Consider the following 21,298-nt stretch of genomic DNA (forward strand, 5'->3'; position numbering starts at 1 on the left):
GATAGAGTCTCACTCTGTCACCCAGGTTGCAGTGCAGTGGCACGATCTCACTGTAGCCTCTACCTCCCATATTCAAGTGATTCTCTCCCCAATAGCTGGGATTACAGTCATGCACCACCATGCATGGCTAATTTTTACATTTTAGTAGAGAGCTGAGATCGTGCCACTACACTCCAGCCTGGCAACAGAATGAGACTCCGTCTTAAAAAAAAAAAAAAAAAAAAAAAAAAAAAAAAAAAAAAAAAAAAAAAAAAAAAAAAAAAAAAAAAATTTTTTAAATACCTAGATACAAAAAAGGAACTGGCAAGATGGAGATGAGAAAGTTTTACCAAAGGATCTAAAGAAGGACCTCAAATTACCCATATGAACCCATACACACAAGGCAATGTCAATCCAAATCCCATCTTTTTTATTTCTGAGACAGGGTCTGACTTTTTTGCCCAGGCTGGAGTGAAATGGCGCAACCTCAGCTCATTGCAGCATCAACCTCCCAGGTTCAAGCAGTCCTCTCACCTCAACCTACTGGGTGGCTGGGACTACAGGCGTGCAGCACCACGCCCAGTTAATTTAAAAATTTTTATTTTGTAGAGCCAGGTTCTCACGACTTTGCCCAGGCTGGTCTCAAACTCCTGGGTTCAAGTGATCCTCCTACCTCAGCCTCCCAAAGTGCTGGGATGGCAGGCATGAGCCCCTGTGCCTAGCCCAAAATCCCATCTTTTTTATCCCTCTTGGTTTTGATATTTAGAAGAATACAAGAATGGGAAGAGCCAACAGGATTTGGGGCAGCATAAGGAGACTGGCCTTGCCCTGGTCTGCTCCTAATGTTCCAGATTAGTTCAGGTGGCCTGAGTGCCATCTACCTCGAATTTGTCACGCTCCTTACCTCTTCAACACTGTGATCCGAATGCCTGAAAAAATGCTCTTTTACTTATTGCTAAGTCTCTTTTAGCATTTTCCAGGTAAAAAGCATCACCTGTGTTAAAACGCCAGGCTCCTCACTGTAAATCCAAAGTCGGGGAGCCTGCTGAATGCCAGGGCTGCAGACAGAAAGCTTTTTTTTTGAGACGGAGTCTCGCTCTGTCACCCAGGCTGGAGTGCAGTGGCATGATCTTGGTTCACTGCAACTTCTACCTCCCGGGTTCAAGGGATTCTCGTGCCTCAGCCTCCCAAGTAGCTGGGATTACAGGCACCCACCAACACACCCGGCTCATTTCTATATTACTAGTAGAGATGGGGTTTCACCCTGTTGGCCAGGCTGGTCTTGAACTCCTAACCTCAGGTGATCTACCCTTCTCAGCCTCCCAAAGTGCCGGGATTACTAGTGTGAGCCACCTCGCCTGGCCGGACGACAAGCTCTTAAGCTAAACACGGAGAACCAGGGAAATGCCCTGTGGACAGCTGGGGTCTGACCTGCTTCTCCATGCAGTGACAATACCTGGGGTTATTGTGAATGCAGGGCTGCCATCAGCAGCAGCGGGCCGTCACCTCTGCTGACTACATTGTGTTTTTTCCTCCTAGAACTGTGGACGACGGAGGGCTGGGCCCCATCCATTGAGTTCCTGGGGCCCTGCTGGAGGGGCTGCTGTGGCCAGGGCGCCCGGTGAGGAGGGGAGCAGGGTGGGTGGGGGCAAGCTTGGGGCCTCAGTGTCCACCTTGGCTGTGGCAGGGCTGTAGAGGCGGAGAGGGACCAGCCTTGGGAACAAGGAGGAAAAGAGGAGTGGGGGGCCTTGGCTTTGCCTCTCAGCATCTCTGCATCACCAACCCCAGCAGCAGAGGGTGGACAGCGCTGCTGGGATGCCAGGAGCTTCTGGGCTCCCAGGAGATCCCAGGAGACCCCAGGAACGTAGTAAGAAAAACAGCTGCTCTGAGAACTAGCATTTTCTCTTTTTTGACTCCTCCTCCTTCTTTCTTCTATTTCCTTTTTCTAATTAATAAGCTTTACCTTGCAGAGCAATTTTAGGCTCACAGAGTCTTGCTCTGTCCTCCCGGCTGCAGTGCAGTTGGGCGATCTCGGCTCACTGCAGGTTCCACCTCTCAGGTTCAAGTGATTCTCATGCCTCAGCCTCCCGAGCAGCTGGGATTACAGGCACCCACCACCACGCCTGGCTAATTTTTGTATTTTTAGTAGAGACAGTGTCTCACCATATCTGCCAGGCTGGTCTCAAACTCCTGACCTCAAGTGATGTGCCCACCTTGGCCTCCCAAAGTGCTGGGATTACATGCATGAGCCACCGCACCAGGCAAGGCTTACAGAAAAATTCATGGGAATGTGCAGAGATTTCCCATGCACCCCATCCCTGCCCCCACCTAGACTCTGCTACTATCACTGTCCCCTGCCACGGTGGTCCATTGATTACAATCAATAAACCTATACAGACATGTCACCATCACCCAATACCCATAGTTTATACTCTGGCTCATTCGTTTTTTTGTTTTTTGTTTTTTTTTCTTTAATTCAGTGGCAAGAAGAGTTAAGAGGTTTCTTTCTTTTTTTTTTCCTTAGAGATGGGGTCTTGCTCTGTTCCCTAGGCTGGAGTGCCATGATGTGACCATGGCTCACTGCAGCTTCGACCTCCTGGGCTCAAGCAATCCTGCTGCCTTGGCCTCTCAAGTAGCTAGGACTACAGGGACACACCCTACACTCAGCTAATGTTAAAAAACATTTTTAGAGATGGGTTCTCACTATGTTGCCCAAGCTGGTCTCAAACTCCTGGGCTCAAGCGATCTACCACCTCAGCCTCCCAAAGTGTTGATTACAGGTGTGAGCCACTGTGCCCACCCATGGGCTCACTCACTCTTGGAGTAGTCATACATTCTGTGGGTCTGGACAAATGTATCATGATAATGACACGGACCTACCACTGTAGTGCCCTGCAGAGTGGTGTCACTGCCCTAGGAATCGTCCGTGCTCCACCAATTCATCCCTCCTCCCCAACCCCTGGCCCCCACTGACCCTTTCTTTCACTGTCTTCCTGTCTCCATCCTTTTGCCTTCTCCAGAATCTTAAGTCAGAATCAAATCACATAGTGTATCATTCCTAGAGTGGCTTTTCTTTTTTTTTCTCTTTTTCCCACATGTTCCAACAGAGTGGCTTCTTTCATTCCTCCCTCCTTTTGAGCGAACTTACTTTTAACCTCATCACCATTTCCAGGTCACAAATGAAGACACCAAGATGCAGAGAGATGACTCAGCCTGCCCATGGTCACCCAGCTGGTAAGTGGCAGGACAGGGGTGCGAGGCCAGGGCCCCAGTTCTCATCTACTGGCCCCCTGTATTTGTGTGATCACTGCCACCATCCAGAAACAAGTGGCCCTTCCAGCCCGTTCTCAGAGGCCAGGCCAGTGGACCACGCAAAGGCTGGGGAAGGAGGAAGAGGGGATCCCTGGCCCCATTCCTAGGGGCTTGCTCACCTGTCCCAGGCTGCTGGCATGGCAGGCAGCAGGTTCAGGCCGTCTCTTCACAGCTCCTGGAGGTAATCCCCGACTCCATGAGGAAGCAGGAGGTGCACACCGGCAGGGAGGCCGGCCAGGGCCACGGCACGGGCTCCCCAGCCGAGCAGGTGAAAGCCCTCATGGATCTGTTGGCAGGGAAAGGCAGTCAAGGCTTGCAGGCCCCACAGGCCCCAGACAGGACGCCAGACTCCCCACTGGGGCCCCACAGCAATGGTAGGACCAGCTTGGGAGGCAGACATGGGGTGGGGGATACCTGGGCCGTCTGCACCCACTCTTCTCTTACCCGCCCTCCCTGCTGGCCTCTGTCCTGCAGACTCCAGGATGCAGAGGCACCGCGAGGCCCTGCTGAGCAGGGTGGGAGGCGGCCCAGATCTGGGCGGCCCCTCGCACAGGCTGCCCTCCCTCTTGCTGGTGGAGGGCCTGACGGACCTGCAGCTGAGGGAGCACGACTTTACTCAGGTGGAGGCCACCCGTGGCGGTGGGTGTCCCACCAGGACTGTAGCCCTGGACCGGCTCTTCCTGCCTCTCTCTCGGGTGTCTGTCCCACCCCGAGTCTCCATCACCATCGGGGTGGCCGGCATGGGCAAGACCACCCTGGTGAGGCACTTCGTCCGCCTCTGGGCCTGCGGGCAGGTTGGCAAGGACTTCTCGCTGGTGCTGCCTCTGACCTTCCGGGATCTCAACACCCACGAGAAGCTGTGCGCTGACCGACTTGTCCGCTCCATCTTCCCGCATGTCAGGGAACCCAGCCTGGCAGTGGCAGCCCCAGCCAGGGCCCTCCTGATCCTGGACGGCTTGGACGAGTGCAGGACTCCTCTGGACTTCTCCAACACCGTGGCCTGCACGGACCCCAGGAAGGAGATCCCAGTGGACCACCTGATCACCAACATCATCCGCGGCAACCTCTTTCCAGAAGTTTCTGTCTGGATCACCTCCCGTCCCAGTGCATCAGGCCAGATCCCGGGGGGCCTGGTGGACCGGATGACTCAGATCCGGGGCTTTAGTGAACAGGAGATCAAGGTGTGTTTGGAGCAGATGTTCCCCGAGGACCAGGCTCTCCTGGACTGGGTGCTGAGCCAAGTGCAGGCCGATAGGGCCCTGTACCTGATGTGCACCGTCCCAGCCTTCTGCAGGCTCACGGGGGCGGCGCTGGGCCACCTGTGGCGCAGCAGGACGGGGCCCCAGGACAAAGAGCTGTGGTCCCCAAGGACCCTGTGTGAGCTCTACTCATGGTATTTTAGGATGGCCCTCAGTGGGGAGGGGCAGGAGAAGGGCAAGGCAAGCCCTCGTATCGAGCAGATGGCCCACAGTGGCCGCAAGATGGTGGGGACACTGGGTCGGCTGGCCTTCCACGGGCTGCTCAAGAAGAAGTACGTGTTTTATGAGCAAGACATGAAGGTGTTTGGGGTGGACCTCGCTCTGCTGCAGGGCACCCTGTGCAGCTGCTTCCTGCAGCGGGAGGAGACGCTGACATCCTCGGTAGCCTACTGCTTCACCCACCTGTCCCTGCAGGAGTTTGTGGCAGCCGCATATTACTATGGCGCATCCAGGAGGGCCATCTTCGACCTCTTCACCGAGAGTGGTGTGTCCTGGCCTAGGCTGGGCTTCCTCACGCATTTCAGGAGTGCAGCCCAGAGGGCCATGCAGGTGGAGGACGGGAGGCTGGACGTGTTCCTGCGCTTCCTCTCTGGCCTCTTGTCTCCGAGGGTCAACGCCCTCCTGGCCGGCTCCCTGCTGGCCCAAGGCGAGCACCAGGCCTACCGGACTCAGGTGGCTGAGCTCCTGCAGGGCTGCCTGCGCCCTGATGCCGCTGTCTGTGCACGGGCCATCAACATTCTGCACTGCCTGCAGGAGCTGCAGCACACGGAGCTGGCCCGCAGCGTGGAGGAGGCCATGGAGAGTGGGGCCCTGGCTGGGCTGACTGGCCCCGCGCACCGTGCCGCCCTGGCCTACCTCCTGCAGGTGTCTGATGCCTGTGCCCAGGAGGCCAACCTGTCCTTGAACCTCAGCCAGGGCGTCCTTCAGAGCCTGCTGCCCCAGCTGCTCTATTGCCGGAAGCTCAGGTGGGCGCCGAGGCAGGGGTCAGGGGCTGGGGGAGGGGCAGAGGAGAGAGCATCCCTTCCCCACCACCGTGCTTCTCTATCAATCAGTCTCCTAAGGCTGCCGTAACAGAGAACCATGAACTTGGTGGCTTAAAACAACTAAAGTGTGTTTTCTTGCAGTTCTAGAGGCCAGAAGTCTCAAATCAAGGTGCCAGGAGGGCCACACCCTCTCTGAAATGTGTAGGAGACGTTCCTTCCTTCCGCTCTAGCTTCTGGCACCTTGGCTTAAGGCTGCGTTACTTCAATCTCTGTCCCGTCTCATGGCCATCTTCTCCCTGTGTCTGTCTCCACATGGTGCTGTCCTCTCTTTTTTGAGACGGAGTCTTGCTCTGCCACCCAGACTGGAGTACAGTGGCCTGACTTCAGCTCACTGCAAACTTTGCCTCCTGGGTTCAATTGATTCTCCTGCCTCAGCCTCCCGAGTAGCTGGGATTACAGGAGCCCGCCACCACGCCTGCCTAATTTTTGTATTTTTAGCAGAGGTGGGGTTTCACCATGTTGGCCAGGCTGGTCTCGAACTCCTCACCTCAGGTATCCACCTACCTCAGCCTCCCAAAATGCTGGGATTATGGGCGTGAGCCACCGCACCTGGCCAGTACTGTTGTCTCTTAAAAAGACACCGTCATACCCAATTACAGCCCCACCCCACTCCACCATGACCCCACCTTAATAAAGCACATCCACAATGACCCCATTTCTCAATAAAGCCACATACTTGGGGCACTAGGGGTTAGGACTTCATATCTTTTGGGGAAGGGACACAATACAATTTATAACCCTCTCAAAACCATCCAGTCTGACAGAAGCTGTACCCACTGAATGTTCTCAGCCCGTCCCCCACCTGCCACTCTGGACCTTAGTGAGTAGGGAGGAAAGGATGCAGGCTGAGGGTCATCCAGGTGTCCCTCAAGGCAGGTGGTATATGGGGTGGTGAGAACGACAGCCCATGGAAGATGTCTTTCTGCGTAGGAATCTCAAATCTCATGGGCACCGAGCCTCCCGTTCACTCTCACGGGAAAGGTCTGAGCACTGGGGCTGTGCACAGATTTCAGAGCTGCGGTAATGGCACTGCATGGGATAGAGAGAGGCAGAGGTTCTGGGCGGTGGGATACTCATTGTCACAGCTCCCCTTGGCCAGGCTGGACACCAACCAGTTCCAGGACCCCGTGATGGAGCTGCTGGGCAGCGTGCTGAGTGGGAAGGACTGTCGCATTCAGGAGATCAGGTAACACAGAGCCAGGGGACCCCCAGGGTGCCCATGGTCTTGTGGGGTATGGAACCCTCTTCCCATCACCTTCTGCTCAGCTGGCCAGCAGTGCTGCCATGGAGAGGTGTCTTTGGAGCATGTGGCTCCAGATGTAGCCTGCTTGTTTCTGCCCAGTTCCAGAAAGTGCCAGAGTGCCTCAGGTACTTCAGCAGCAGGAAGAGGGAGGTGATCTGGCAAGGACTGGACCCCGTCATGCATGGGCAGGGGTTTCTACAGCACTACATGTGCTGACGTAACAGCAGGCATGATGTTCTCTAAGCGCCTCTCCAAGTTTGCTATCCAATAGCATTGTAGGCACAGGATTGCATTTTTTTTCCCCCTGAGACAGAGTCTTGCTCTGTCGCCCAGGCTGAAGTGCAGTGGTACAATCTCCGCTCACTGCAACCTCTGCCTCCCAGGTTCAAGCAATTCTCCTGCCTCAGCCTCCCAAGTAGCTGAGATTACAGGCCTGCACCACCAGGCCTGGCTAACTTTTGTATTTTAGTAGAGATGGGGTTTCACCATCTTGGCCAGGCTGGTCTTGAACTCCTGACCTCAGGTGATCCACACACCTTGGCTTCCCAAAGTGCTTGGATTACAGGCATGAGCCACCACGCTGGCCCAGGATTGCAATTTTAATTTAAATTGAAAATTTTACATTTAAAATTTAATTAAAAATTAGTTTCAAGTTTAATTCTAAATCAATATAAACTGAAAACTGCATCTTTAATGTTGCAATTAGACAAAAAGTTCCTATGCTGTGTGCTTATGAAATCTCTCCTGGAATAACATTCCCGGATCTGAGAAACTAAACGCACCTGGGGTTTGTGGTTGAATCAATGTGACTGATCCTCTAAAGGTGGCTTTTGGAGACTTAGGGAGGTGAGTTTGGAGAAGAGGACCCAAAGGGTCTTCTTTTTTTTTTTGAGACAGAGTCCTGCTCTATCACCCAGGCTAGAGAGCAGTGGTATGATCTTGGCTAACTGCAAACTCCACCTCTCGGGTTCAAGGAATTCTCCTGCCTCAGCCTCCTGAGTAGCTGGGATTACAGGCGCCCACCACCACACCCGGCTAATTTTTGTATTTTTAGTAGAGGTGGGGTTTCACTATGTTGGTCAGGTTGGTCTCACACTCCTGATCTCAGGTGATCCATCTGCCTCAGCCTCCTGAAATGCTGGGATTACAGGTGTGAGCCACTGCACCTGGCCCCAGGGGGTAATTCTTTGTTCTCATATAAGCCTCTGGGTTCTAAAATAATCTTTATCCGAGTTAATGGCAATTTAGACTGATTCAGGAACAAAAATAAATCACTGGGGAGTGCGGTTAGAGGTGTAGGCTCTGTGTGAGTTTGAACAAGTCATTTCTGTGTCTAAAGAGGGTAAAAATGGGGTTAAAAGGATATCTAGGCCAGGTATGATGGCTCACGGCTTAATCGCAGCACTGTGGGAGACGAATCACTTGAAGTCAGGAGTTCGAGACCAGACTGTTCAAACTGGTGAAACCCCATCTCTACTAAACATACAAAAATTAGCCGGGTATGGTGGTGTGTCTGTGTAATCCATGCTATTCAGGAGGTTAAGGCAGTAGAACTGCTGAGTCAGGGAGGCAGAGGCTGCAGCGAGCCAAGATTGCACTACTGCACTCCAGCCTAGGCAACAGAGCAACAGTCTGTCTCAAAAGGAAAAAAAAGTCCAGGCACGGTGTCTCACGCCTGTAATCCCAGCACTTTGGGAGGCCGAGGTGGGTGGATCACAGGTCAGGAGTTTGAGACCAGCTTCCTGACCAACATGGTGAAACCCTATCTCTATTAAAAGGAAAAAAAAAAAAAAAAAAAAAAAAAAAAAAAAAAAAAAAAAAAAAAAAAAAGAAAAAGAAAAGGAATGACAAATTCTCATTGTTAGTATTTTTTCCTTTGTGAGAGCCTCGAGCATTTTTAGCACATGATAAAGTAGCCAACTTTTAGTTTTGCTTAAAGGAGGCTAGGTAGTGCTCAGAAATTAAATCCAGGCACAGCGGCTTCTTCTTATAAGCCTAGCAGTTTGGAAGGTGAAGATGGGAGGACTCTTTGAGGCCAGGAGTTCAAGATCAACCTGGGAAACATAGCAAGAGGCCATCTTTACTAAAAATAAAAATAAAAGTGAATTATTCCGAATGAAGCTAAAAATTTCTTCTCTGCCCACATGCTCTTCTTTACCTCTCTGTAGTTGATCCTCAATGCTACATCCCTATTTGACCTATAAGTTAAACACAACTTAGAAAATACCATAAAAGTCCTGGGGGAGGCTACGCGTTGTGGCTCAACCCCTGTAATCTCAGTACTTTGGGTGTATCATGAGGTCAGGAGATCAAGACCATCCTGGCTAACATGGTGAAACCCCTTTTCTACTAAAAATACAAAAAAAAATTAGCTGGGCATGGTGGGAGTATTTACACCATGGAAACTGGCAGATGCTACAAATCAGTTTGATAGCATTTGTTTTGTGCGTTTATGTTTTTTGTTTTGAGACATGGTCTCGCTGTGTTGCCCAGGCTGGAGTGCAGTGCCATGATCATGGCTCATTGCAGCCTCAACCTTCTGGGCTAAATCCTCCTTCCTCAGCCTCCCAAGTAGCTTAGACTATAGGCAAGTCACCATATCTGGCTAATTTTTATTATTATTATTTTTTGTAGAGACAGGATCTTCCTATGTTGCCCAGGCTGGTCTCAAACTCCTGGTTTTAAGTGATGCTCCTACCCTGGCCTCCCAAAGTACTGGGATTATATAGGGGTGAGCCACCATGTACACCCCAGCTTTCTAAATGTTATTTTTCCTGAGGGCTAGTTTACCAGCACACCACTGGCTGTGATCTGCATTAGGCTTCTGAGATATCCATTTTCTTTGCTGTGGTGTTAGTATAGAAGCTATTGTGCTGGATTCTGGCAAAACTTTTTCCTGGGACCCTTTGCCATTGGGAGGCTTGGTCCTCCCACTCTGGCCCTACGGTGCCCAGGCTCAGGGGCTCTGCAGTACCTGGCATTCTGCTCCAGGGATCACCTCATCTCCACCTATGTTCAGACCCTGATGATATGGGGAGGCCTAGAGGATCAATCATGGGCATAGCATTGAGAAAGGGCCATGAGATGTGCATGCCCGAAATAACCACTTGCTCCCTCTCCTTGGGCAGCCTGGCGGAGAACCAGATCAGTAACAAAGGGGCCAAAGCTCTGGCCAGATCCCTCCTGGTCAACAGAAGTCTGACCTCTCTGGAGTAAGTAGGACAACCAAGGCTGGACTTTCACCATTGGAACCAGAAGAGTTGTGAGGCTTCTTGCAAAGTCCCCTCATCTCTATTAAATGACTGGGGTCTTACCTGTCTGTCCTTCCCTGATTCTCATGATTCAGCCCCTGGGTGGCATCTGGACATAATACTCATACTTCATGTGGAGCAGCTTCTAAGACTCCTGTGGGAGTAAAACACAGGGAGCCCACACCTTAGTGCCCAGGAAGGACAGCGAGCAGAACCATGGCTCCTCAGTTGCTGGGCTCCAGCCAGGGAAGAACCAGATGTTTGGCCCTGCACCTGGGGCCATCATTCTCATCTCCACACTTGGCCCAAGCCCACTAGTCCATCAGGTCCTGTTTTCTTTCCCCAACACTTGGGATAGTCTTGGGGAAACTCCTTCCGTGTTCATATAAGGATCTCTGCCCTGGTTCCACCAAACATGAGATCCTAGGCCCTCATACATTCCCTTAGAGCATCATGGATTTCAAGGTCAATGCAGTTCCTGTTTCCCCTTCCCTCAATGGGAGACAGACGAAGGCATCTCTTTCTCTCTTTCTTCCTTCAGCCTCCGCAGTAACTCCATTGGACCACAAGGGGCCAAGGGACTCGCAGATGCTCTGAAGATCAACCGCACTCTGACCTCTCTGAAGTATGTGTCACCTGCTCCCTGTCTTGTGACCCCAAGAGAGGGCCCAGAAAACCCGCTCCTCAGGCGCAATGTATGAGAGTGGGAGGTGATTCACGATGGTGGGCATGGGGCCAGGCGTGGTGACTCATGCCTGTAATACCAACACTTTGGGAGGACGAGGCGGGTGGATCGCTTGGGGTCAGGAGTTTGAGACCAGCCTGGCCAACATGGTGAAGCCCTGTCTCTACTAAAATACAAAAATTAGCTGGGCATGGTGGCAGGTGCCTGTAATCCCAGCAAGTCGGAGGATGAGGCAGGAGAATCTCTTGAACCTGGGAAGCAGAGGTTGCTGTGAGCTGGAATCACGCCACTGCACTCCAGCCTGGGTGACAGAGCGAAACTCCGTCTCAAAACAAACAAAGATGGCAGTCATGGGATACCGGCTCCCATCCCATTGGGTGCTGGGGATCTTGTGCCTTAAGCAAGTTTCCAGGCTCCAGATCTTCCCTAGACTTTGACCTTGTGTGTGGGCTGAGGAGGGGACAGAGGAGACATCAGGGAGCAGTATGTAGAGATGGAAGGGCAAAATCACCTGTTAGGGAAACCTCCTGTGCTGCAATGAAGAGGAAATCCCCAAGGCCATGGTGTCAAAATTTTCCCTTGCGGTATTTTCCAGGACATAAAAAGCCCACTTTCTTTTTTTTTTTCTTTTTTAAAGACGGGGTTTCACCATGTTGGTCAGGCTGGTCTTGAACTCCTGACCTCAGGTGATCCGCCTGCCTTGGCCTCCAGGGTGCTTGGATTACAGGTGTGAGCCACCACGCCCGGCCAAAAGCCCACTTTCCAGAAGGTGCCTATGGTGTGATGTGGTTTGTTATGTCTCCTTTTTGAGATGGAAACTTGCCCTTTCACCCAGGCTGGAGTGCAGTGGTTCAATCTCGGCTGACTGCAAACTCTGCCTCCTGGGTTCAAGCAATTCTCCTGCCTCAGCCTCCCAAGTAGCTGGGACTATGGGTGCGTGCCACCACACCTGGCTTTTTTTTTTTTGTATTTTTAGTAGAGATAGGATTTCACCATGTAGGCCAGGCTGGTCTTGAACTCCTGCACTCAAGCGATCCACCCACCTCGGCATCCCAAACTGCTGGGATTACAGGCATGAGTCACCACACCCAGCCTGTTATGTCTCCTTTAAGAGCCTATGGTTGTATCTATCCTTAGTTGAGTGGGTACTACTTTTCTGTTCTGTGTTTTCATTCATTTATTTTTATTAGAGTGAAATTCATGTAAGATAAAACTGTCCCAGAGGCTGATGCCTATAATCCCAGCACTTTGAGAGGCCAAGGCAGGTGGATCACTTGAGGTCAGAATTTCAAGACCAGCCTGGCCAACATAGCAAGACCCTATCTCTATAAAAATTAAAAAGAAAAATTAACCAGGCACGATGGCAGGTGCCTGTCGTCCTAGCTACTCAGGAAGCTGAGGTTGAGTTGAGCCCAGGAGCTGGAGGTTGCAGTGAGCCGAGATCACACCACCACACTCCAGCCTGGGCAACAGAGCAAGACTCCATCTCAAAAAAACAAAAACAAAAAACCTGATTGTTTTAAAGTATACAGTTCAGTGGCATTTAGTACATTCCCAGTGTTGTGCCACCAATCACCTCTGTCTAGTTCCAGAATATTTCAGCACCCCAAAAGGAGACCTCATACCCATAAGCAGTCACTTCCCATTATCCCTTTTCCCCAGTCCCTGGCAACCACTAATCAGCTTCCTGTCTCTAAGGATTTACCTATCCTGGACATTTATGTAAATAGATTTATAGAGTCTGGCCTTTGGTGTTTGTCTTTCTTCCTTGAGCATGATTTTTTAAACTTCATTCATGTGGTACCATGTGCCAATGCTTCCTTCCATTTTAACTTATTGTTATTATTATTATTGAGACAGAGTTTTGCTCTTGCTGCCCAGGCTGGAGTGCAATGCTGTCATCTTGGCTCACTGCAACCTCCACCTCCTGGGTTCATGCAATTCTCGCCTCAGCCTCCCGAATAGCTAGATACAGGCATGTGCCACCACTCTCGGCTAATTTTTTATTTTTAGTAGATATGTGGTTTCTCCATGTTGATCAGGCTGGTCTCGAACTCCCGACCTCAGGTGATTCGCCCTCCTCAGGCTCCCAAAGTGCTGGGATTATAGACGTGAGACACCACACCCAGCTACTTTATTTTTTTGAGATGTCTCACTTTGTCACCCAAACTGGAGGGCAGTGGCAGTATCTCGGCTCACTCAACCTCCACCTCCCAAGTTCAAGCGATTCTCCTGTCTCAACTCCCCGAGTAGCTGGGATTACAGGCTTGTGCCACAATGCCCAGCTAATTTTTATATTTTTAGTAGAGATGGGGTTTCACCATGTTGGCCAGGCTGGTCTCGAACTGCTGACCTCAAGTGATCCACCTGCCTCAGCCTCCCAAAGTGTTGGGATTAAAACTGTGAGCTGCTGCAACGGCGTCTTACCTCCATTTTAAGGCTGAATCATACATATTCCATGGGATGGACAGACCCTGATGTGTTGATCCATTCATCCGATGATGGCCATTTGGGCTGTTTCTACCTTTTGGTTATATGAATAATGCTGCTGGTTATATGAATAATGCTATTCAATAATGCTAAGCAATAGTATTTGGTTATATGAATAACGCTGCTGTGAGCATTGGTAAACAAGTCTTCCTGTGCCTGTTTTCAATTTTTTTGAGTATATACTGAGGAATGGAATTGCTGGGTCACATGGTCACCCTGTGTTTAACCTTTTAAGGACCTGCCAGACCATGTTCCATGGAGACCGGACCATTCTGCATTCCTACCAGCAGTGTGAGGGTTGCAGTTTCTCCGTATTCTCACCAACACTTGGATCCTGTGTCTTTCCACTATAATGAGGACCACTGATGACCTTGTTGTGGTTATTCAGAGAGCACTTTGTTCCTAGCTGGCCAGCAAACACTCAGCAAACCAAAGAAAAACCTAAGCCGCAGGCAGTGGGGCAAAGGGCCAACTGCTCTCCCAGCATGGTGGGCAGTGAGGGCACATAGTGGTCAGAGTTCCTTCTCACTCAAGTTGGCTGATGTCCCCTCTTGGGCATCGGTGACTCTGGGGTACCTTGCTCCATAGAGGTGCCCCACTGCGGAGAGGGTTCAAGCCCCTGGGTTCCAGCTTCTGCTCCATCAGTGATGTGCCTCTTCTTGTATCTGCAGCCTCCAGGGCAACACCATCAGGGATGATGGTGCCAGGTCCATGGCTGAGGCCTTCGCCTCCAACCGGACCCTCTCCGTGCTGCAGTGAGTGGACACATCTCTCCCTATCCCTCCCCTTCTACCTCTCCCTCCTCCTTCAAGCATCTCTCTGCCTATTGGCTCCTAGGAAGAATGGATGGGGCTAGGACCTGAGGCCTTCTGACCTGTCTGGATGGCCCCTGGAAAACCTGATGCCCTCTGCTTTTGAGAGAGCAGGTGTTGGGGAAATAATTAAAAATAAAACCTCCTGGCTGGGCACCTTGGGAGGCCAAGGTGGGTCAGTAGTTTGAAACCAGTCTGGCCAAAATGGTGAAACACCGTCTCTACTAAAATAAATAAATAAATAAATAAATAAATAAAATAACCAGGCATGATGGCACAAACCTGTAGTCCCAGCTACTTGGGAAGCTGAGGTGAGAGAATCACTTGAACCCGGGAGGTAGAGGTTGCAGTGAGCTCACATCACGCCACTGCACTCCAGCCTGGGCAACAGCAAGACTGTCTCAAAAAATAAAATTAAAATATAAAATTAAATAGGCTGGGTGCGGTGGCTCACGCCTGTAATCTCAGCACTTTGGGAAGCCAAGGCGGGCGGATCACAAGGTCAGGAGATCAAGACCATCCTGGCTAACATGGGGAAACCCCGTTCTACTAAAAATATGAATAATTAGCCAGGTGTGGTGGCATGTGCCTGTAATCCCAGCTACTTGGGAGGCTGAGGCAGAAGAATCGCTTGAACCTGAGAAGCAGAGGTTGCAATGAGCCGAGATCACACCACTGCACTCCAGCCTGGGCGACAGAGTGAGACTCTGTCTCAAATATATATATATATATATATATATATATATCTCCTATCTATCTATCTATCTATCTAGATGGATAAATAGATTTTCTGGGTTGGCAGGAGGTATCTCATATCTATCTAGATAGATAGATAGATAGATAGATAGATAGATAGATAGATAGATAGATATGAGATACCTCCTGCCAACCCAGAAAATCCTCTCCAAAAATGTAGGACAGAAAACAACAATTTTATTATTGAATAAACATTAAACTGACTGCAAGGTGCATCAGAGGCAACCCATCAACAAGAGTGTAAAGACACAAAGTTTGCTTTTCTTTTCTTTTCTTTTTTTTTTAAAGATGGGGTTTTACCATAATGGCCAGGCTGGTCTTGAACTCCTGACCTCAGGTGATCCACCCACCTCGGCCTCCCAAAGTGCTAGGATTACAGGCATGAGCTAGAACCAAGCAGATAGGACCCTCCTCCTCAGGCAAGAGGGCCAGGCAGCACCATTTGCCGTTCATCCTAGATACACCAGATAATTGGAGTGGCCATTTGTGGTCCCTAATTGCCTTTATCCAAAGGAAAAGTAAAACTTCTTTTATCTTTATGACACACAGGTACTTTACAGCTTCAAGCCAGGTGCCTAACCTAATTCCCACGAAGGCAGGGAGAGAGGGACTCTATTTTCCTTAATATTTACATTTCAAAGAGATGACTCCAAACCCTTACAAAAGACATTCCCTAGTGCAGTTGTCATTTAAAAAAAAGAAAAAGAAAAAAGAAGAAAAGACATTCCCAGGCTGTGAAACTGGCCAGAGGGTTTTAGAAAGATTTACATTCATCTTAAAGGGACAGAGGCAGCATTTGCAACCTCGTTTTCTCAGGGAGTGCTCTAAGAAAATGGGGGTTGGTAGAGAGTCTCTTTCCTTTCTGGAACCAGAAAAATTGCCATTTTTTTAGATTTGTATTGAGCCTCACACAGGAGAGGTTCTGCCTGTCTGTCCTGTGGAATGAGGACAGTGTTTCTCCTGTAAATCCACCAGATTTACTACAAGAGGAAGTACATTTTTCAGAAGAGGAACCTAAGCCAGGGTCTCCCTAGGGAGGGGTGGGAGGCAGCCTGCTGGTCTGGATGGGAGGCAGACTGGTGAGGGAGGGGCCAGAGAGACTTGTCCATGGAGGTCCCAACTCAGGAGGTTGGTGGGCATTATCAGCACCTGCTGATCTCTGCTTTCTAGCCCCTTGCAAGGGAGGCCCAGCTGCCCTGAACCCTTACTCTCTCACATCGTAATGTCGGTCTATTATCATCACTTAGGCAACAGTCCAAAGACCCTTCTAGAGACACCCCCTCCAACCTGCTGCAGTAAATGAAGAGGGCACCCTAGTTGTCCCTGACCTTGAACCTGAACTGTCCTTGGGCTGGGAGTGGCTGTGACCAGCCTTCCTGAAAGATCGCTCTCTTCTCCCACAGCCTGCAGAAGAACGGCATTGGGCCCACAGGAGCCCAGTGGATGGCAGATGCCTTGAAGCAGAATAAGAGTCTGAAGGAGCTCATGTGAGACATATAAAAGGGCCACACTCAGTGCCCAGCACAATGCCTGACCCAGCACAAATATTTTTGAGCCTGGGAGTGGATGGATGAATGGATGGATGGACTGTTAAATAAATGGATGGGTGGGTAAATGGACTGATGGATAGGTGGATGAATAGATGGAAGGGTGAATGAGTGAATGAATGGATAAACTGATGAGCTGATGGATGGATAAGTGGATAGATAGATGGATGGATGTAAAGTGGATGTATGGGTGGGTGAATGGATGGATGGGTGGGTAGGGGTGGATGGGTAGGCAGGTGGATGGGTGAAAGAATGGATAAATGGATGAGTAGATGGATGGATGAGTGGCTTGATGGATGGGTGAATGGATAGATAGATGGATGGTTGAATGAATGAGTGGATGAATGGCTGAGTGAATGGATAGATAGATGGATGAATGGATGGACTGTAGATGGGCAAATGGATGGATGGGTGGGTAGATGAGTGGATGGATAAATGAACTGATGGGTGAGTGGATTGATGGATGGGTGAATGGATGGATGGGTGGGTAGATGGATGGATGGGTGGGTAGATGGATGGATGGATGAATGTATAAATGGATGAGTGGGTGGATGGATGGATGGGTGGGTAGGTGGATAAGAGGGTGTGTGAATGAATGAATGGGTGAGTGGATGGATGGATGAATGGATAGATGGTTTAATTAATGGATGGATGGATAGTTGGGTGGATGGTTGAATGGATGGATGGATGAGTGGAAGGACAGATGGATGGATGGATAAGTGGATGAATGGATGAGTTGATGGGTGAGTGGACTGATGAACGGATGAATGGATGGGTGAATGAATGAGTAGATGAATGAGTGGATGGATGGAGGGATGGATGGGTGGGTATGTGAATGAATGGATGAATGGGTAGATGAGTGGATAAATGGATGGCTGAATGGGTGGATGGATGGATGGATGGATGAGTGGATGGATCAACAGGTGAGTGGATAGATGAATGGTTGAATGAATGAGTGGATGAATGGGTGGGTGGGTGAATGGATGAATAAATGGATGTGTGGGTAGATAAGTGGATGGACACATGGCTGAATGAGTGGATGAATGGGTGAGTGGACAGACGGATGGACAAATGGATGGATGGGTAGATGAGTGGATGGATAAACAAACTGATAGGTGAGTGGACTGATGAGTGGATGGGTAGATGAGAGGATGAATGGGTAAGTGCGTGGGTGGGTAGGTGGCTATATGGATAAATGACTGGAAGAATGGATAGATGGATTTATAAATGAGTGGGTGGGTGAATGGATAAACTGATGGGTGAGTGGATGGATGGACGCGTGGGTACTGGTTAGATGGCTTTGGACTCCAAAAGCACTAAGCTCAGGAGAATGGAGATTCCCAGGATTGGGTGAACCTGAGAAGGTAGAAGAAAACATTTCCTCACCATATTCACAAAAAGTCCCCAAAATACTTATCACTAAAGGGCTGACCCTCCTTGCCAGGGAGTCAAGGAGGACTTTGCTACTCTGATGTTTTACAGGCAACAGGTGGTTCACCTGCAGAGACTACAGCCAACAGGCCTCAAGCAGAACAAACTGCACTGGCCACCCTATAGACAACAGAGCCAACCCTCCCATGAGGGCTTCCCTGACCCTGATCCCTCCACCTAGCCCTGCCTGGCAGTTCCCGGATGTTGGCTCATCCATATCCCTTCTCTTGCAGGCTCTCCAGTAATAGTATTGGTGATGGAGGTGCCAAGGCCCTGGCTGAGGCCCTGAAGGTGAACCAGGGCTTGGAGAGCCTGGAGTGAGTCCACCTGACCCCTGCCAGGGTGACAATTCCCCCTGGATTCTCCTTTCAGTAGATGGCAGGCTGGCAGTCCTGAAAAATGGCTGTCCCCCAGGGCCATTTCCCTGTCAGCACCAACCCTGGGCACACACTGTCCTCAGTCTCCCCTGCCCCACCGACTCCATTTCCCTAGACAGTGGGGGCTGGGGTAGGGTCTCGAGTGTTTGGAATGATGAGTTCCAAGTGCCCTTGAGAAGCCAGCATAAGTGGCTGGAGAGGTAGTCAGCTGCAGCAGCTTTGGTGGGGGGCAGGAGAGCTCAGTGCTGCACCCACACGTGGGGAACCTGCTGTGCCACTCCCTCTGGGGGCTGCAGACCCAACACACCCTGCTCCGAGGCTGTCTGGGTCCAGCCACATCAAGGGAGGGTTTGAATTTGGGGGCTTGTTGTGCTAAACCCACGTGCCCTGACCTGGCAGGGGCTAGAAGGTGGGGGGGATGGGAGAGTAAAGAGGGATGAGGAAAGGAGCAGTGTGGGTACCACTGTCCCTGGGGCCCCCAACTCCCTGTTGAACCTAGTGCCTCCTGTCCCAGACTGGACAGGGCAGCTCCCTCTGCGTCCTGGGACGGCCACACCCAGGGCGCCTTCTCCTCCGTCCACAGCCTGCAGAGCAATTCCATCAGTGACACGGGAGTGACAGCACTGATGGGGGCCCTCTGCACCAACCAGGCCCTCCTCAGCCTCAGGTAGGTCCTGGCTGCCCTCTCTGACCAGGGTGTTTCTTTGATTGGGTGCCTGTCTGCAGGGACTTGGTGCTGGGAAGCCTGTCTCAGGGAAATCTATGGCTGAGGAAGCCTTCCTGGCAGCCTGGCCCTCTTCCTGCTCTCTTGGGGTGCAGGGGACAGCTGCTGCCCTCAGTGGCTCTTTCTGCCACTCTCTTCACAGATACAGCCTCAGCCTCCTGTCCCCTTGCACCTCTGGGGCCCTGTTGTCCTGTCCACTCCCTGTACTGTAGATGGTCCTACAGCAGGGGCGCCTGGCTGGCCCAGCACTGGTTAGCTGGCATCGACTCCTTCAGACCTCAGACTAGACTGTACAGAACCCTACGTCCCCCACCTGCGGTGTCTTGGGCTTTGAGAAGCCTAAACACCTGGGCTTGGCTCTGCCAGATGCCTCCTCTGCCCGATTAGAAGCTCAGGTCTTTTGTTTCAGCCTTCGAGAAAACTCCATCAGTCCCGAGGGAGCCCAGGCCATCGCGCGTGCCCTCCGTGCCAACAGCACCCTGAAAAACCTGGAGTACGTGGTGGGGGCCTGTGCCTCTGAAGGCTGTTCATTCCACGGTCACACCCACACTGACCCTGGGCTGACGGGCACCCTCGCCACATCACAGGGTTGGAGAAAGAGCTGGCTGGGGAGGGCACAGCCAGGAATCTGGCATCGGGTGGCAAGTCCCCCACTCTCATAGTGTAAATGGCACAAGGGTGAGGCTGGTGTGACACCATCTGCCTCACCTGGTGGGGATGGATGAGGATGGGGCCATGCCACTGGACAGCGCATCCCCAGGAAGCTCCCCCACGTCCTGGCAGTGTGACCTTGCATCAAGCCATAGACTCCCTGGTGACCAAGGACCAGAGGCTTCACGGTCAGCCCCCTTGGCTCACTTGCTCCTGTTCCTTTCCTCCTAGCCTGACAGCCAACCTCCTCCACGACCAGGGTGCCCAGGCCATTGCAGTGGCAGTGAGAGAAAACCGCGCCCTCACCTCCCTTCAGTGAGTCTGCAGCTTTCCACCCTGTTGTGTATCCCTTCTGCAGAGCTGAGGGGCTCCACCCAAAACAACAATGTACAGGCCAAGCCTGGTTTGGGGGCACCCCCTGCAAAGGTCTCAGTGGCTGCCCTGCTGCCAGCAGGCTGTGTCCCATCCTGTGTTCTCCTGATCCACAGACAGACACGTGTTAAGAGGTAGTCACAGCAGGGCCTCCAGGTGCCCATGGGGTTTCATGCAGGGGCCATTTTGCTGTGTCTTTCCTTGCTTAGTCCCCAGCCCTCTGACCATGGCTAACCAGGGAGTACACGTGAACCTCTGGGGACTAAGCCTGGGTGGGGGTTGCAGGAATTCTCCTGCCATATCCTGCAGGGATTCCGACCCCGCCATCAAAGCCCCCTTAGCTCTGCCCCAGAGCCACGCAGTCACATGTGTCTGTGTCTGTCCAGCCTGCAGTGGAACTTCATCCAGGCTGGCGCTGCCCAGGCGCTAGGACAAGCATTACAGCTCAACAGGAGCCTCACCAGCCTAGAGTAAGTTGGCCTGACCAGGGGCTGTGGGGGGCAGAGGAATCTGAAAACTTGGTGCCCACCAGGCAGAGGCTCAATTCAGTAACCCTTGGCACACAGCCTCCTCTTCCCTAAGGCCAGCGGGCACATTTCAGTCCTTGATCCACCTGCCTTTTAAATACATTAGCTGGGGATGGAGGCTCATGCCTGTAATCCCAGCACTTTGGGAGGCTGAGGCAGGTGGATCACCTGGTCAGGAGTTCAAGATGAGCCTGGCCAAACGGCGAAACCCTGTCTCTACTAAAAATACAAAAATTAATCGGGTGTGGTGGCGCATGCCTAGCTACTCGGGAGGCTGAGGCAGGAGAATTGCTTGAACCCATGAGGCACAGGTTGCAGTGAACTGAGATCATGTCACAGCACTCCAGCCTGGGTGACAGAGCAAGACTCCATCTCCAAATATATATATATATATATGTGTATACACACACACATATATATGTGCATATATACATATATACAACAGCTGTCAGATATAATCTTCAAGCCAGAAGATCCACCCACTTAGTGTATAATTCACTGGTTTCTGGTGTATTCAGTGATGCAACAATCACAATCAATTTTACATTTCTATCACCCCAAAAATAACCCCTGCCCCCATCAGCACTCACTACCCATTCTCCTTTTCCCCAACCCTGGCAACCACTAATCCACCATCTCCACGATCTTCCCACCCTGGACATTTCATATAAATGAAATTGTATAACATGTGGCCAAAAATGGAATCCCACAACATGTGGCCTTTTGTGGCTGGTGTCTTTCATCTGGTGTCAGATTTTCAAGGTTCATCCATGATGTAGCCTGTGTCAGTATGTCCTTCCTTTGTAAGGCTGAATGATACCCACTATGGGTAGACAGCT

At 51.2% G+C, this 21,298-nt stretch overlaps 1 protein-coding gene across 3 annotated transcripts in view; it reads left to right on the top strand.

Annotated features, from left to right (window-relative positions):
- NLRC3 (NLR family CARD domain containing 3) overlaps positions 1–21,298 on the top strand; it is a 41,759-nt gene that overhangs the window by 11,361 nt on the left and 9,100 nt on the right. For 2 of the 3 annotated variants that reach the window (XM_017504486.2, XM_037729872.1), the window contains exons 2-15: positions 1,519–1,600; positions 3,152–3,213; positions 3,464–3,665; positions 3,766–5,515; positions 6,693–6,779; positions 9,965–10,048; positions 10,629–10,712; positions 13,934–14,017; positions 16,234–16,317; positions 18,042–18,125; positions 18,769–18,852; positions 19,319–19,402; positions 19,792–19,875; positions 20,319–20,402. In XM_017504486.2, the coding sequence (XP_017359975.1) occupies positions 3,199–3,213; positions 3,464–3,665; positions 3,766–5,515; positions 6,693–6,779; positions 9,965–10,048; positions 10,629–10,712; positions 13,934–14,017; positions 16,234–16,317; positions 18,042–18,125; positions 18,769–18,852; positions 19,319–19,402; positions 19,792–19,875; positions 20,319–20,402 (2,810 nt within the window). In that variant the 5' untranslated portion in view covers positions 1,519–1,600; positions 3,152–3,198. The remainder of the gene's footprint in view (positions 1–1,518; positions 1,601–3,151; positions 3,214–3,463; positions 3,666–3,765; positions 5,516–6,692; positions 6,780–9,964; positions 10,049–10,628; positions 10,713–13,933; positions 14,018–16,233; positions 16,318–18,041; positions 18,126–18,768; positions 18,853–19,318; positions 19,403–19,791; positions 19,876–20,318; positions 20,403–21,298) is intronic. The other variant, XM_037729873.1, reaches the window with a different exon arrangement.

Source organism: Cebus imitator, unplaced genomic scaffold, assembly GCF_001604975.1.
Source record: "Cebus imitator isolate Cc_AM_T3 unplaced genomic scaffold, Cebus_imitator-1.0 Scaffold322, whole genome shotgun sequence".
In the NCBI taxonomy this organism is placed as follows: domain Eukaryota; kingdom Metazoa; phylum Chordata; class Mammalia; order Primates; family Cebidae; genus Cebus; species Cebus imitator.